This window comes from Gambusia affinis, linkage group LG02, assembly GCF_019740435.1.
Source record: "Gambusia affinis linkage group LG02, SWU_Gaff_1.0, whole genome shotgun sequence".
In the NCBI taxonomy this organism is placed as follows: Eukaryota; Metazoa; Chordata; class Actinopteri; order Cyprinodontiformes; family Poeciliidae; genus Gambusia; species Gambusia affinis.
Genome location: NC_057869.1, coordinates 25,303,148 through 25,321,271, shown reverse-complemented (window position 1 = coordinate 25,321,271; position 18,124 = coordinate 25,303,148). Strand labels below are relative to the sequence as shown.

Sequence of the window (18,124 nt, the reverse complement as noted above, 5' to 3'; positions counted from 1 at the left end):
AACCGGTCAATGGAGACAATGTGAATAGGCGACACAATGCAAATGCAGTAGGTGGAACGTACAACAATTCACTTGAGATTTTGTGCTGCTCATTTTTTACGCCCCTTGGCAATTATAAAACGGTGGATTTTACAGCAGAACAGTTCATACCGATTTACAGCTTCAGGTCAGATTGGCTCTTCGAAACCACATTTCTCATATCAATACATTGCCATTTCATCCCTTCCTACATGACTTTTATACTTGCAAACAAACTATGTCTTACTTAGGTGCTTAAACTATTTTGCATTGGTTTAGTTTTAATTACAGGAAAGTTTTTTCATGAATTATTAAAAAATTTATTAAAAATCTAACAGTTTATGGCAATTGCATATTGTTATCTAATATCTGTGTTACATTATATTTACTGCGTATTTTGGTTCAGATGCCCCTTTGGGCCTAGCTGACAATAATAAAGCATGATGGACCCCTGATCAAACCAAAATGTGACCTAGGGGACCTCCCTTGGGTAAATGTGTTTTGGAGTCATGTAACCCAATGACCTAACAGAAGAATTAAATTGTTGGATGTCAAACTGTGTACAAAACGTCCCGCCTGGCGGGCAGGAGTAGATGTATGAGGGCAATACACCTCCTGTGGTAGACCAACCATTTTTGAAAAAGTTTCAATACAAAACAGCCACAATAGTTGAGGTCTGTTAGGACAAAGAAGAGAAATGACCTCGGTCCATTCATACCATCCGGTGGACAGGGGGTTGCCTGCCTGCCTTGACACTCCACAACTTAAACTAGGACGATTTCTCTGGTGACCACAAAATTCACTACGAAGTTGTAATAAATATTGCAAAAAGTCAATAAAGCCAGGAAGAAAGATACCCGAACTGACCCGAATCTGAAGGACTGTTTGTCCTCTTATCACCTGAACAGCCGAAATCAATTTAAGGGGAATGAGGACATGAGCAGCTGGTGAATGACAATGCCATCCGTGCATCTAATTTTCTCGAGGGAGAGGCTTTATGGTGGGATTTATCATCACCTCTGATCTCATTTCCCTTTCATATGCTAGCAAATCCCAGGTAAGGCGGCAGGACACTGGGGACGTTACAGGGATCGTGGCCAGGCAACTCAGATTGGACTCTTAGAATTAATCTGGGGAAAATCCTCAGTGCTAACCTGCTTAGCTGTCACTTAATCTGGTGGGGCTAAACCAAATATCAATTACACCACCGAGTCCTAAATGTGGACCACATAATTACTGATCCTGCACCGAGCAAGGAAGTCAAAGTGACCATTTCGAAAGTAGTTCCTCTAAGTGTTGGCACGTAAAGAAGAGAAGACAGAATTAGAAGAATTTAGCTTGAAAAGGTCAGGCTGGTTAATATCTATAACCTCAATCCGCAGTACATTACCAAACTGCAATAAGTTCAACTCAAGGACAGACCAGCTTTCCCTTGGAGGCCTTCTCAGGTGACAGCTCAGGCAACACCGTCTGGCTCCGAGTCCGAACGCCAGAGAAAACCGAGACGTCACAGTGAAAAATCCCGAAACAGGTCGGCTAAGTGTGAGGACCGCTCCCAACGTAATCTGCCTCTGGGTGACATGTTTCTTTTTCCCCTTCTTACACCAATTCTTCCCATGACACGCTTGCAATGCCGTTTGGCCCAAAACTGCAAAAATTCATTTTACCCAAACTGGGTCAGACCGCAAAAAGCTCGACAAAATCCAAAGTTATGCAAAAGGGTGAAAAAAAACTACACAAAAACAACACCTTGTTAGCCAATCTTTGACCGATCTTCAAGTTATTTTGGTCAAACCCAGAGGGAAAGGAGGGGGAGGGATCCCTGTTTTTATTACCTCAACCTAGTTTGGTCAATTAGGAAGACAATGAGCATCCTGCATGCTTCTGTGTGAGTACAGTTCATTTCCTGCCTTTATTGTTACAAGTGCTGGGCTCATTCAAAAGTGGATGAAATGGGGTGAGGCCCAGACACTATTTACTCAGCAGGGAGAGACACGAGTCCCTGCTTTCCTAATGGCTTCCTGCATTTCACACAATTGTTTCCCCTCAGGAAATCTTATCTACACAGACAGCAGACGTGCTGACCAGCAAACCCACAACACATGGATACTATGTGTTAATTAAGTACCTATGGAAGGACATATGACTTTTTTTCCTTTCTTGAACTGAAATGAATTTAAAGATGTTCAATGATATATTATAACTCCATTTAAAAACAAGGTTGCTCTCTGTGGTAACAGGGAAGCATAGTTTGACGGAGTATCTTTGGTAACTTGATACCAGGTCTCTCTCATAAAAATCAAACCAATACAATTTTAACTTGTAAAAAATATCAGAGGCAGCAATCCCAAATATTACTTAGCTGAGCTAGTCTTTTATGGGGGCATTTTCTAGATGAGTTGTTTATGTAAAAATGCACAGTGGAAAAGAGAGGGCACAAAACCAGAACTTTAAAGTACAATATCATTGAATACTTAAATTTAGGATGTCTCCATTAACCCAAAACAGTATTGAAATACAAGAAGTTAATTTAGTTAAAGTGACTGAAACGCTTGATAGGTGGCTCGGTCAAATGCTGAAGAACAAACAGTTGTTCTTCAGCACTAAATGTAAACCTTTGGTTGGTGGACTGATGTCGCCTAAAAAGTTAGCTAGCTAACAGGTGATGAACTCTAAGCTGACCAAAAACTACAAGAAAAACCTACAACCCAATCAAGTCAATAGCTGTGTTTCTATTACAAATGTGCACAAAACTTTGTCAATTTTCCACTGATGTAAAAAAACCCACAACTTTGCAACTGCTGTGTTTCTATTCCATAGGATTTTATATTTGATTTATTCATCAAATTGTCCTTGACTGGCATATTGCATCTTGACATCTAAGCGGTGTCCTCTGAACCCAATTACATGTCCCATTTTGACAGGTTCAACTGGTGTGTATACATTTCACACTAATTGTCTAAAAGTGTCTTTTTTGCCCACAGTAAACAACCAGAGTGAGTCAGACAGTGGGTGCTGGTTCCTGAGGTGCGTGATCACTTGTAACGCTAAACATTTTGCAGCTGTGCATGGTTACTGCCTTCACACAAACACATGAAAAATATCCTGAAATCTAAACTGTTGGGTGACTGAGCCCATTCAAGGCTTATATGCTCTGTTTATTTGCCTCTGGATGTGAAGTTTGGAACATTCTGCAATTATGAGGGTTTGCATTCAGAATATAAAACCACAAATGTGAGATTTAATGCTGTTTGGCTATTGAAACAATGTTGACTATTCTGCACTGGTAGAGGATGTGACATTTTCGCTCTTTTTCGTCAACTTCCTGCATTTTGCTTTTGCTCCATTGCTTTTATGGCTCTATAATTGCCACCAGCTTTCCGGAGGTGCCAAATCTTTAATGCTAGCTTACAGTCACTGATGCACAGTCGACTAACTAAAAGGAGCATCTGTTCATTCAAATGTATTTGGTTGATTGCAGAGTACACCGAGGGTCCATCTACTCACTTTTTGAAACATCAGTTTAAAAAAAAAAAAAAAAAAAAAAGCCTTGGTCTGAGAGTTGAAACAATCAGATTAATCATGATCAATTACTGAAATTGTCATCAAATAATTCAGTAATCAATTAATTGTTAACTGGAGTATACAGATTCAAAAACCAACATTCGGATTCTGCAAAATATATATACACTTTGTCATTTTACAAAAAACGGTTCAGTGGTTAAAGGAGAAAGCTGTAGAATGTGTCGGTTTTTTTATACAATTAATAGCCAGAATAATCGCTAAATTGATCGATTACAATAATTGGTTTGTTGCAGCTCTTTTTAATGTCATGTGATCAAATGAACTCTCTTGGGGTTATTAAGAAACAAGCTCTTTATTTTGAAGAGACATAAGTGTCTGTTACTGCTTTTAGCCTCCATGGCAACCAAAGTTCAGCATTATTTCCATATTAAACGCTCAAAAATGAAATAGCTATTGATCTCCGTGCTCAGGTCCTAAGTAAGACGACACACAAATTCATTTTCTCAAAATGTCAGTAGATGCTTTTAGAGGCAATTAGGCGAGCTTGTAAATCAGAAGAGACATAAACCACGGGATGATAAACCGAACGAGCGCTGGCGGTGAATTCACCCAGGACGTCCAAAGCATGTGTACCTACAGTAGTAAACTTTTACGACTTCAGAACCAGCAGTTGTATTTCAGATCTCACCCATGAGGGGCGAGGGGGAGGTCAAGCTTCTACAGCGTGCAAGAGGAAGGTATGTGAGGGACCAGCAGAAACGCAGCCCATAAAATCCGCATTCAACCTCCGTCTAGCACGCAAGGAATGTTCTCCAACCGCTGGCATGTTGGGTAAATCTGGACCCTGCTCTGCTGTCCTCACAGAGGAAACAGTAAAAAATGTACTAAATAAAGTAAGAGATACTGTACCGTTAGCCAGTGTTTCTTGTCATTAGAAACAAACTGCTGACGTCGGGGTGGAACCAATACGTCAACAGGCGTTCTATGCGTCAACCCTATAAGAGGTAAATAAAGACACTGCCCCGGTGGGGTGGGAATGCAGTGGCAGTAAGGGGGTCTGAGGGTAGATGGGAAACACACAAAGGAAATAGGGACTCTGTTAATTCAGGGCTGATTGATTTAGAAAGCTTTATTATTAGATCCCACCTCACTCTGCAATGAAAAAATAAAAAAAGTGCCCCACAGGCTGATTCTGGCTAACAAAACCACTATCCTTTACGACTCTTGACCATTCCTGACATCTCCTTTTTGACAGAAAGTAAAATTCTGCAGTAAAGTTCTGCATTTAAAATATAGATATGTATCTCCTCATCTTGGTGCAGGAAGAACTGCTGCTTGGAGCTGAATACGAGCTGCAGTGTCCTGCATTAAGCAGCTTTCACACCTGTTTAATTAAATGATCTTGTGTGAATTTTCATTTGGAGCTGCTACACTTCACCACAATATCATTTGCCATATGGCATAGACAGACTGCAGGAAATATTTTGTGTGTGTGTGAGTGATTTAGTTCAGCAGGTGCCCAGAAAGCCTGAATGACATGCTAATGCACTCCGGACTAATTCAGATCACTCCAGGTAAATTAAGTATAAAAAGCAGAGAAAGACGTAACTCGAAGCGCTCTCGGTTGCTAAGGTAGAGATTAGACGAGTCTTCACCGTCCTTCACACAGACAGCATGCAAGGCTCTGCATTGGTAAGAATGCTACAATTCATCTGTTGTTAGTGGAGAGGAAACTGAAAGCTTGATTTCTGTCCAGCTAATCTCTGTTATTGTGCTAATCTTGATTAAATGATGAAGCATTTTGGTGGTTTACAATCAGGTTTAGCTTAGAAGCTGATCTGTGGAATGTTTGAATGCTAACCGAGTTTAAAAGCGACACACAGAGGATTCAGTGTTTTTACACATCTGCGTGGTCACATGTGGGGAGTATTATACAACACTGCTGCTGATTTAGGGGGCTTTTCCTTTTTATTTTTTTGTAGTTGGGAATCAAACACAAACCCTGAAGTCAAATCCTTACTAGAAAAGTTGCAGATCCCATTGTGGCACCAAGTTAGATGTTCGATTTTGGACATTTAACTAACTTGATTCCTAACTTGAATCTCCTAGGAAATCAGTGGAGAGAGCTAAAGATTAGGGTTATGGTAGGAAGACCTTCCAATTCCAACACAATCGGAGCTCACAACCTAAGATAAACGGACAAAATACAAATACAAAACTGGACAGCAATTATAAGAAGGGTTTGATTTCTGTAATGCCAACTAAATGCTTTAGAAATCATTTTCAACATCCCACTTTCTAAACAAAACCTACATTAAAATGCAGAAGAACGTGCCTTAGTCATAAAATAAATTTGAAGCAGACCCTATTTTGGAAAAAGGAGCCACAGTACTGATTACTGACATCATGAAGGAAGAAAGTTAGCCAAGAAGACCCAAGATAAATATTTGTGTTCAAGATTAAAATCTATCAACTGTATCTGTATAGCACATTTCAGCAACAAGGTGCTTTGCGTCATAAAAACACAAACATAAAAATCCAGAAACACAACGGCCACAAATTGAGAAACCAGAAAACATACATTGCATTTAGCTATTATCAAAATCATCAATAAATAATAATCAGAATGGTCAATAAGAGAGCCTTGATACTCCCAGCATGAGTCACTCTGTAGCTTCTTCACAAAGGCAAAATTCCTTAGATTAAATATTAATAGAAAGAAATCCTTTTAAAAACATAAAACAATTTATATTCTTAACTTTAACTCATCAGGTCAAAGGGCAGAGCTTCGGAAATGTTTACAATCTCAAAATTGGTTATTTTCCATATTTTGCGCCGTCGATGAAAGTGAAGGCATCAGACGTGTGACCTTGGGTTCATTCAGATAATTTTACAAGCCAAATGATTAAATCAACCGATCGAATATAGGCAAATAAATCAGAGAAGATTATTTATGTACAAATCTATTAAAGTAAAACATGGCTTGGAGGAATAATAATTTTTAAAAAAAACAATTACACATGGGGACAAACATGTCAGGGAGCTCATCCTGGCATGATTGAAAGTGGGGCCAATAAATGAACAGACAGGTTTAACTGTAGTCATTAATGTTCATCTCCCCGTGTTCCTGATGGGAAACCTCATTAGGAATCTGTTGGTAGCAGCTGGCCTGCTATCCTACCCCATTACTGATCCACTATGCCAAAACCTCTGCCACCGTCAGCTCACACCCCCCAGCCCCACTCTCCATCCTCCTCCCTCGTGTCTCATATGACATCTGTGTCTCGGGGTCCTGTGATGGAATGCTGCTCGCCTGCTATTTCTCTGCTGCTGCCGCCGTGGCTGAGTGACCTGTCAAAAGGCTGGGGCGGGGACGGGAGGTGGCGGCGGAGTCTCGCTTCATGCTTAGGGAATGAAAAAAGGGATAAACGCAGATGCTTCCCATCACAGCCTGTCAACCTGGATAGAAAATTTTTTTTATTTTTTTTTAAATCGGCCCCTCTTTGAGCTTACCTGCTCACTCTCTGTCAGCTTAACCTCAGCGTTTCTCCTCCTCCTCCATTACACAAGAAGGTCGCGGCTGTATTTAGACACAGATGAAGAACTCGGTTCTTTTTTCCAAACAAATTTGTCTTTAGGCAGCCGTTTGGTCATTCTGGTGCAAACCAAATCAAGTCAAATACATACATACATACAACATAGTGATGATAATACTTGTATTATTAAAGTTTACAAATGGCTGTTCCTTTTCAGTTTTGTAGGCAGCTGACGTCATTAGGGAACTAAACTAGTTTGCAAATATTTGAAGAGTCTTTATAGATTGTGTATATCAGGCACGGACAGGTTATCGGTATCAGGGTTTTAAAAAGTTTGCAATTACCATTTAAGGTGCTTTTAATGAGATAACAGAAAGAGAGACTGGAGGTTTTTTTTTCTGCCCTACATTCTTCCCATGTTTACAGCAAAGTGCAAACATGATGTAACAGAAGGCTAGGCATGGGTCAGTCGAAGGTTTTAAAAGGTTACTGTTTAAAATCTGCTGAACCATTAAAGATTCTTTTACTGGGATGCCAAACGCAACAGAAAGTGCTGGAATGACCAAAGTTTTTCCCTTGGCTGTACGTATTGAGCTCAAAGTAACAAAGAGTTGAATCTCCTCCACCTTTCTGGCCCATTGCCAGTTAGCTGCCCAGCTAGCGTACATAAAATAATTTCAGGCTGTATGGAAATGGAAAGGAGTGTCTCTTATCACTCCTCTTAAGGTAATGTTTTAGGACATTAGCTATAATTGGTGTGTTTGTTAGAAACCAAGTGCAGACTGGCTAGTCAAAGTTAGCTAGCTAACTTCAGTTAGCTACCATTAGCAACTTGACGGAAAAGCAAATAAACAGAAAATACTTTTTCTGTTTATTTGAGTAGCTTGACCCTCACAACCAAGCATGCTACTCATGCCATCTTTAGCTAGACATATGTAGTTTTCAACGCGGCCTCCTAGGGGGCAATAAAGTGCTGGTTTTCACCCTGTCAACTCAGAAGAGAGGAAGAACATAGATAATCAGAAAAAAATAATTCTGCATCTCCCCAGAATGTTCCTTGTCTGTGAGATAATTTAACCGCTTGGGAACTTATTCAATATTTTTGCAAAAATGTATCAGTTATTGCTTTAATTTTTAAAGTAGTAAAAAAGTAGGAAGTAGCCATTTTCATTTTTCTGTAAATAGTGTCATAACATACAATCGTGGTATTTGCACACTGGTTATAATGTTGTGAGAATCTCAAACCAGCCTGTTCTCAAATATAGTGTGGGACAAATAGCACCATGGAGGTATAAAACAAAGCGATCATGTCCGGATTGTGGACACGGATTGTGTCGCGGTTTTGATCGGATGGTTTTTTAAGTTTAAAAAATATATATATTTTTTTTTTTCTTTAAAAGTAGACTAGAGTTTTCACCAATGAAAGAAAAAATAACCTGATACATGACACTGAAGCGGCAAAAAGGCATCGCAGACACGTTTTAGAACAAATTCACTCTGGATCATAATGTGGAAAATCAGCACTCATCTCTGCACGGATTGTGTAAGACTGTTAGATGCTTAACTCGTTTCTTGAAATTTCATAACCCAGCTCAACCTACTTCTCTCTCACACCATAAAACAGACTCCTCCGTAGACAATAATCTCCCCGAAAGGGTCAGGGACAAGATTTACACCGCATGGGACAAAGGAAACGAAAAGTGAAATGAATGGGCATATTATGTTATTATCGTTTCTACCAGGCTTTAATGCTCATCCTCATGCCTGAAATATGTAGAGCAGGACATACTCTCTTTGTGGATAAGAGGCGAGCTTCAAGCTGCTGGAATATGGCTTACCGAACGCAAAAAGTGCTGCGTCTGAGCTGTGAAAGCTCAAGAAACCAGAATCAAAAGCGGCGGCCAATTCCATTACTTCACTGCAATTTATTTAGGCCGAATTTCCGCAGTTTGAGCCGACCTCGCTTCGCTGTGGATGAGCTCAGAGCTGATGAGGGCCTGGCTCCAAAAACACAGTGCAAAGTCACTGCAGTCAGGAGAACAGCCCCCTCCCTGCCAAAGGGGAGCTTCCTCCAAACAAGAGGGCCTTTATCTGACTGAGAACCCATAAAGAATCGTTGATTTTGAAGCTGAAACACTGGTTAAAGTCGCCATAGCAGCAGGTGAAAATCAAAATAAGAGCTACGCTTGAGAAAGACCGTCTGAGTTGTAACCCTTCCACTGTTTAAACCGAGACTGACGGTACAAGCAGAGGCAGAAGCGCAGAAAAGTCCAGAAAACAGGAAAAGGCTCCGTTGGTTGCTGACGCTTTAAAAAGTCATGCCAAGTTTGCTGCAAAACTTCAGTTGCTCCTGCCTGACGCTCAGAAATCACAGGAACCGAGTTTCCAACAGTCCGCCAATATTGTGGAGAGAAAAAAAAAAACAAGCAGTTTCAAACAGATTTGTTCTGGAGCTGCTCAAAAACAATAAATCAACAGTGGATCATCCTTAAGCACAAAGAGAGCGATCGTAGAAATGTGGAACAGAATGAAAATGAGAAAAGAATCCCGACGTTTTCAAAACTTCCATCAAGAATCCATCTGAACGTTTTCCTTTGGCATTTTAGGACTCGGAATCCTTTTGTAAAACCCAAACCACCGCGCTTTACAAGTCACAGCTGGAGTGAAATCTGTCATTTCGAAACGAAATAAACTAAATAAAGCCGTTCGCCAGAAGAAATAACAGAGCATTTCGCCGCTCCTCCACAGGACTCATTCATCAGGGTAAGAAGCTGGCGTTAATTCGAAGAGGAACACGCTCTGAACTTCGTCAGAATGCCACTGTTTCTCCCTCACTTGGGTGGCGCATGCCTGTATAAAAAAAAAAAAAAAAAAAACCCACCCATCGATACACACACAAAAAACACACACCATTCAGCCGCGCGTGAAGCTGCCAAGTGCCTTCAGCCGGTTTCAAGACGGTGGCGGCGAACCCAACCGAGGAGCGCTCACAGTCGTCCCTCTGTCGCCGGCTGCTCCCCGCACCCTCTCAGCAAATAAGAAGCTCCTTTGAGTCAGCGGAGGCCGATGGTGTGTGTTGGTGTGTGTGTACGAGATATCTTCCGTTTACAGAAGAGGCGGGCGGAGCACAGTGATCAAACACGATCGTGAATGTTGAAGGAACAGAGACTAATAGTGGGACAGAGGGAGCACCATGGGTTGTATTTGAATGATTTAGAATCATTGGAAAGTTCATTTATTTTAGTGATTTTATTCAAAATTAAAAATAAAAATAAAAAGTCATACAGACTCAGTTGCAGAGAGATGTATTTCGAGCATTCACGTTTCCTCGTTTTGATCATTCTTGCTCAAGTGGCGCTCATTTAAACATTAGAAACTTGAAAAGTGTGAAACTGGCAGAAAACTGGGGAAGCCTTCTCTCATGTTTGTGTGTTGTACAGTAATGTATATTTCTGAGGAATTGATTATGACTTTATTTGCTTCGTAGTCAAAATAATTCAAATGAACCCTTAAACCACACCACTGTGTGTGTGTGTGTGTGTAATGAATCTACAGTGATTACCAGATTACATAACCAACTTACTAAAACCAGTCTAGATTTCACTGATACAGATAATCAAAGTAGACAAATACTAGGAAGCATCTTCAACCAGGCTGCATTCATTTCTCCACTGCTGGAGACTTTTTGGGGAAAATTCATCACAACTTGGACGCCCTCCAGAAACACAGCAGAGAATAAATTCTTGCCTGGGAGCTGCAAGGTGCTGGACATCCAGCATGCAGAAGAAGGTTATTATAATGTGTCTTGAAGAACAGGTAATTTTTCTTAATTTACAACTAAGGACTGTGGAGTTTATTGGTGCAGCTTTGCAAGATTCTGCAGGATAACCAACATTTTAGCCTAGTTTAAGCCAAAACGATGGAGCTCCTCCTCATTGTCTTAGCAAAACGTTTTCCGTTTGACGTATAAATGATTGTATGCAAGCTAAGCTCAGATGAGTAATAATCCTGGAAGATTTTACCTGAATGAAAGGGCCAAAAGGAAACACCAGGTTGTTTGCTCCGCAGATTCCCACAGCTACAGTGTAGCTGGGAAAGACGTGCACTTTGACCTCCGAATGCGCTGAAAGACTGGGCAAGGCCAGGCTGCTTACAAGAACACGAGCAACTGTGACTGCGGCACAGCAGAACATAAATATTACAGGACGTATCTCGGCAGAAGATGACGGCTCGCTCGTCATGCAGCATCCGCTTACATGCCAGCATGGAGCTGCGACTGCATTCATACGTCAGGAGAATCATTATTTCTATCCAAACTGTTTACACTCATCGCTAAAAAAGAAACGGGAGAAGAAAAGCGAGCCGCTACGGTTTAGTCACAACAGAGAAGATTTGATCCAGATGTCTTAGAGATTGCAGAGGTATGTATGTTTGCAGGTCCTTTCCGGGACGTTTTTAAAGAAACAGCTCTCACTGACATCCCTGATATTCATCTGTAGCACCGCAGTGACATAACAGCGAGGCTTTACAGGCTGACGGCGAGCAGTTTACGGCTGCAGAGGAGTACGGCGCATTTTTCACAACGGAACTAAAGATTCTTTTCAGACAGAAATTTTCAAAGTTCTCCAATGTTTTTTATAGTTTGTTTTAAAAAGCGGGCAAAATAAATTCTTACTATGAAAAGGTTTTAAGTAGGTAGGCATGGATGGATAAATAATGGGTGGACGACAGATAAGGAAAAAAACAAAGAATGGATGGATGGAAAAAAGATTAATAGTGGACAATGGATGGATGGATATTCCAGCTTTGGAACAAATATATTTCCCATGATCCACTTTCAGTCTCATCAGCTTGAGAAATTCCTTAAATCAAATTCCAAACTTTTCCAAACTGCATGGGAACTCTGTCTCCAAAGAGAGGGCACAGGTTGGTTTATATTTCCAATCACTAACTGGAATTTGGACACAACATGTGTGTCACCCTAGAGGTAGATAAAAGATCCTCTTCCAGAGCTCATCAAGCCTGAGCAGAATGGATCAGCTCTGACAGTGCAAGCCCACTACGGGCCCGCTTCATCCTTACATCTACAAAATCAGGGACAGGGATGTTTCCAGCTCGGTCTCCTGCGAAGGATACAGCTGTTCTAATGTCTCGCGGGTAACCAAGCCTCAGAGGAATGCGCACGCTGTTCAGCACGGACAGCTCTCCGGTCTGCTGACGTCTCTTCACAGTTTTTGGGGGGGTTTTGGACATGAAAAGGTCAGGCAGACATCCTGTCAGCACAGCAAGAAAATGGGTGCTTCTGATATCTTCTTAAGATCAGCGGGAGATTCCCCAAAGAGGAGTTGAAGGAAAAATGGAGATGAAGAGAATGGGCTGGATGCAGGCAGAGACCCCTTCGCAGCAATTCAATTTAAAAAAGGTTAGGTTTAGTGTTAAGAGAGCGAGCTCTCTACGGGTACAGAAGATTACATCTTGGAAATATTCCTTTGCATTTGAAAGATGCATAACATGCAACTCAATAAAGCAGGTTAAAATGTATCTAGCAGACCAGAAGGAGAAGACCTAATGTAAAAATGATTAAAGTTGCAAACCAGAAAGACAACTGCAAAGCTTAAAAAGAAATGTGGAGGACTCCTGCTTTTAGGGTCACAACCAGCTGAGGACTTCAGGATTTATGGGAGAAATTAAACCTACCAGCTGGCTTAGGAGTGCCAGGGGATGCCCGCGGAAGTACTGGTGGAATTGGGTAGGCGGACATGGGGACAGATGGACGCCTCAGTCGAGGAGCAACAGATTTCCGTTGTCTCTCTTTGATAGCTCACAATACAAGCCTGGCTTCTCTCCACTCAACCCTTCAATGAGCGATCACAGCAACTCTAGACCTGGCTATGCCTCATAGGAGGGACGCTGTGTGTTTTCAGCATGGTGAACACACATTAAGCTTCCAGTCCAACGGCTAACATGTCAAAGATTTGTTTGCTGAGAAACGACAGTAAATGAAAATGCAGCGATTTGGACGGATGCCGATTTTCTGTTTTCTTTAGTCTTTTAAAGAGAATAAAACATGTAATGGCTCAAATTATTTGAGCCTTTATATGTCTATTCAGACTCTGTCTTAACAGACGGGATAATTTGGATGCCACAAATGTTTTACTTGACAATAGAGTCCAGGCTATAGTTACTAATGTGGGGAAAATGATAGCAGAGCCCTCTTTGTAAATTTTTTCAAGTGTAGAGAAACTAAAAGGTATGTTCTATGAAGGGTTTCCCCCAGAAAGCCCTACCCCTACCTCAGTAGGAGAGGTAGGGGGGGCAAGTAAAGCCTGGTGGCCTGCTAGGCTTATTATATACTGGGAAACCCTGCTATGCAAGCAGCATATTTACTAAAAAAAACATTGGCACTAACTAAGCAGGTGTAATATGTTCTGCTTTTTATGACGTGTTTTTTAATTTCTTTAATCCATCCCCATGTTGTTTATTCTCAGCTAACGAAAGGGCATCGCCTCCTATGGCTGCAGCCTCGGGCACCCGTCTTCTCAACGTGTAATGTCATTTGTTTGTCTTGTACTGACACAAATTTTGCCTCTGTGCAATGACCATTTGGCTGATTCTGTTTTAGCAGCAGCAGAAGTAACAACTACAGCAGCATACAAGCGAATTCAGACGCCAGAGATCCATGTCAGCTGAACGTGGCTGACCTCCCCCTCTCCTGACTGACACACACACACACACACACACACACACACACACACACACACACACACACAGGACCACCAGCACAGCCCACCAACAGATGTCAAGCCTTCCACCCTGCAGATATTGATCCCCGTTTCACACTTTCAGTAACTGCTTTCATTTAAGCCTTCACTAATCTAGACGTAGAAGGGCAAAAAAGAAAAAAAAAGAAAGCCAGTAGTTTTCACCTAAACATTACTTATAAGGAAAAGCAGAGCGTCGACCAGATGAACCACATCCCCCCCCTCGCTCCCCGTCTTGCACCAGCAGTTGGATATGAGCACCAAGTCCAAACTGGGCAGCTTCATTAGCGAGGCAGAGGAGTCGAACGGTTTGCCAAGTGCACAATTATCCATCCCCTCATGGACAGGGGTCATTATGAGCGATTGGAGGCCATAAATAAATGATCAGTAAACAGCACACTCTACCCAGCAGAGACTGTTTCTCAGTCTGCATAACGCCACCCCTCCACCCCTTCCCCTTTCCGAACTCAACAGCTGAGACCAACATGTGCAAAAGATTCATTCCTTTCGGGCTTAAAAAAAAAATTAAGTGAGAGGTTAGAGAAATGCTTTATTAGGTTGCGGTTACAAATTAAATTCCCAGCCTCCCCCCGCCTTTCTCAAAAACTGGAATGCGGGACCACCGGAGCTTGCCAAACAACATCACAAAGGTGGTAAATTATGTTCTTAAAGGCTAAAATCCTCCGGGAAGACCCTAAATGCAGCACAGAAAACAAAAGGGTGGATGTTTGGAAAGCCTCTGCAGAGTTGCATCCGTGGTGGTCCGTGAGGATAAGACCCCAGAGAGAGAGAGAGAGAGAGAAAGAGCACTGTAAGAGCGGAGGATTGCCAAATGTTTGCACATTTTAGCGAGTTGTTTGCACTGTCCACGGGGAGATAATCAGCACACAGCTCCCTCCCAGGAGGGCCACAGAGATAAGATAGTGCCTAAATGGATTTTAGTCTCCTCTGACGGGGACTTGTTTACAAAAGCCTAACTTATTAAGGCTTTTTTTTAAAAAATCCAAACAACTCCTCACGAGCCACAGAGGAGGGAAGAGAGCAGAGGGTTGGTTCAGCTTTGGTGGCTTATGTCAAAGAAAGAAGGAAGAGAGACTTTCTTTTTTTTTTTTTTGTAAATAGTAAGTCAACTTTTCAAGTTAGAGCCCCAGGTCTTCCCGCTTTGATAGAGATAAACTCTGGCTTCAGTCAGGACTTCAAAAAAATGTGTTTTAAATAGACTGAAGAAGAAGAAGAAGAGAGCACGGGGGACCCCACAATTAGTAACCTGAGACTCTCTGCGTGTGGGTCCCGGCCCAATTCTCTGGAATCAATCAAAGCTCCCGGAGGAACTCCCCGCACCCCTTAATCTCCTGGTTTTATTACTTTCCAGACAGTCAGCCTGTTTCAACCCTACCCCCTCGTCTTTCTTTTGTACTGAACTCCACTAAAGCCAAGGAGGAGCTTTTTCTTTTTCTTCCAATCTATCTCTCTCTCTTGCCATCTCTTCCACTACTGCTTTTCATTCAGGAGAGGGTCTTTCATCAGCCTGCACATGCAAGACAGTCCAACAGCTAGCAGAGGCACAGCACTTTCACTACTTTCATCCTTTTAACTACAAAAAAAGAGAGAGAAAAAAAACGATGAGGTCTTCTCACTACGACGCATTAACTATTTTGCATATCACAGGAATTAAGAGAGGGAATCTGGGCCACGTTGCACAACAGTCGGAGATGTTCAAAATTGTCAGATCACATGCTGCTGATCTTGACTGCACCTTCCAGCTTGGAAGAATAATAAGACCAGAGGTCAGAATTGGACAATTTTTCCTTAATTTGTTCTCATCGGGTGATCGGCGGACCTATTGGTATTGGGAAGGAAATGCTGATGATAAGGAGTGTGATCATGTACGCTACGATATCTGAGCGAGTGTCACGTTCATCTAGACGCTGGGAGAAGCTTCCAACTCGCCGTTTGTAACAGTTTTTCACGACAACAACATGCGAGGACGTCACTTTAAAATATTTGGTAAAACCCAAAGAGTTTCATGGTGTTTATCCGTCTTCTAAGCATGTATTGATGCTGGGGTAATGAGACCTCTGCTGGTCTGATGAGGCAAAATGATTATCTGACATGTATCACTAATGATTCTTTTGAGCACAGACACACCAATCAATCTAGAAGAGATTCGAATCGGCTAATTTCCCTGTGATTGTTGTTGAAAAACCAGAAATTTCTTAACGGTATTATCTTCATTTATCCCAAGCCCAAACTTCTATCAAGGTGATTTTAAATAAATAAATAAAAAAACATGAGTGAAAATGTGTGCAGATTTAATAAGAAACAGACAATAATTTCTAAGGGGGTGAAAGAAACAAGAAAAGGTAAATCTTACAATTGTCCAATTCAATTGCACCGGGGTCCCTCAAGGCTGTGTGTTTAGTCAAAGTGCTATTCACACTGCTAACATACTAACCCATGCCTGAAAATCCACGGCATGCAAATCCACGGCCGTGAAGACAAAAAAATCTCATCAACCATCCTTTTTCTAACGCCCTTGACCCTAGTGGGGCCCGGAGGGGTTCTGGTGCCCATCTCCAGCTAACGTTCAGGGCGAGAGGCGAGGGTCAAAACCTTATGATCACCAAAATTATAGTAAATTAGAAGTTGGATCAGTGCATCTCTACTTGAGCTTAATATAAATTTAAAAAATGGGTTGAGAACACGTGCATCAAAAGCAGAAATCTCTCATTTTCCACTATCTTGACGGAAAAAAACAAAGAAAAAAAAAATCACATGACATTTTCTATTGCATCCAGGTCCAAATTGAAATAGAACACAAAGAAAAATGAAAATAATAACTGACCAAAAAAAACAAAACAGATCAGTGCATCGATATAAAGCATCTTCTGCGACCACTAAGCCTCACACACACACACACACACACACACGCATCCACTGATTCATTCAGTCCACAAAGCAAATGTCTGTAGATGTGTTTGGATCGTCCATCTGTAGCCGATCCAGAGACAGACACATCGCCAGTCTGGTTCTTATAGGAGAAAGACAGGAGTAGACAAAAGGACGGGAGTGTGAAAGCATGTTGGGCTCGTCTGGGATCAAACAGCGCGCGTGCTTATGGAAAAGTAGCCTACTTTCAAAGTTAATGAGCTGCTGACCTGAGCCGCCCAGCCTTACGTTTTGCTTTATGGCTTCTTGGCAGACACATTTCCCCTTACCTGCGTTCGAGTTCTGCCCCAGACCCAAACCCACCTATAGGTATAGGTAAAGTGAGCTTAATGGAGGCGGGAGAGGAGGAAGCCTGCAGCTCAGAGACGTGTTTTTACCTTTGTCGACATGCTTTGCCGCGGTGGTCTCGGTGAAGAGAAAGGTGAGACAGAGGAGAGAGAGGAGCGCCGGAGCTCCTCGCTCGGCCATCACTTTTCACGAATAAATCTCTGCAGGCTTTCCGGAAACCTCGGAGAAGATGTTGAAAAGCCCCCTCCAAAGAAATAAGATATATATATATATCCTTAGAATCCCAGGCAAGCCTCCTGCAAACACATCAAGGAGGGTTCAAAAAAAAAAAAAAGAAGAAGAAGAAGAAGAAAAAGTTCAAAGTCCTAAAATGTGCAAAAACATCCAGATCCCGGTACTTTTAGAGCTCCGCTGGTGAAACACGCAGCTGGAAGGAGAGAGCCGCAGGTTAGAGACTGTTTTCTCAACTTGGTCGAAGCAGAGGTCGTAAAGAAAAAAAAAAAAAAAAAAAGAAAAGAAGAAAAAACACCACACTGAGATCAATCCATTGCCGCGGAGGCGCAGCCTCGCAATAGGTTTTGCGCGCTACTGCGCACCAAACAGATCACTACTGAATACTCCGATATCTACCGGGCACGGAGGAACAAAACAAGAAAGAGCTCCGTTAGAGAGGAGATAAGTAATCCGAGCAGAGGGGAGAAATCTGTGCCGTGGCCAGCTCACCGCTCAGGCACTGGACGTAAGAGTGAGCAGCGTGCTGAAGGGCTGGATCTGCGGCTCCCCGGAAAACAGGGTGCGGAGTCTGGCGGAAGCCCGGATCCTGGCTCGTTTGTGAGCTCAGGCAGAAACTAAAATACGGTGTGGGACTTCACCCAGACAGCAGAGAGGCTTCAGAAGAGATTAAAAATATAACAATGATCCTGGTGATTTTGATAAACCTCTTATGAGTAAAAGACTCAGTACTTTTTACTATTGAGTATTACTACTCGTATTTGAGTAAAACTTTTTGGGTACTCTTCCCAATGTGAGAAACTTCAATTTGCTTGT

The 18,124-nt window shown here is 42.0% G+C and overlaps 1 protein-coding gene across 14 annotated transcripts in view; it reads right to left on the bottom strand.

The window, feature by feature from the left end:
* neo1a (neogenin 1a) overlaps positions 1 to 17,822 on the bottom strand; it is a 255,108-nt gene extending 237,286 nt beyond the window's left edge. For 11 of the 14 annotated variants that reach the window (XM_044133405.1, XM_044133466.1, XM_044133439.1 and 8 more), the window contains exon 1: positions 17,167 to 17,821. In XM_044133405.1, the coding sequence (XP_043989340.1) occupies positions 17,167 to 17,257 (91 nt within the window). In that variant the 5' untranslated portion in view covers positions 17,258 to 17,821. Of the gene's footprint in view, positions 1 to 17,166 lie in introns of all 14 variants that reach the window. The other 3 variants (XM_044133485.1, XM_044133494.1, XM_044133502.1) reach the window with 1 other exon arrangement.
* Between the last annotated feature and the right edge of the window lie 302 nt (positions 17,823 to 18,124).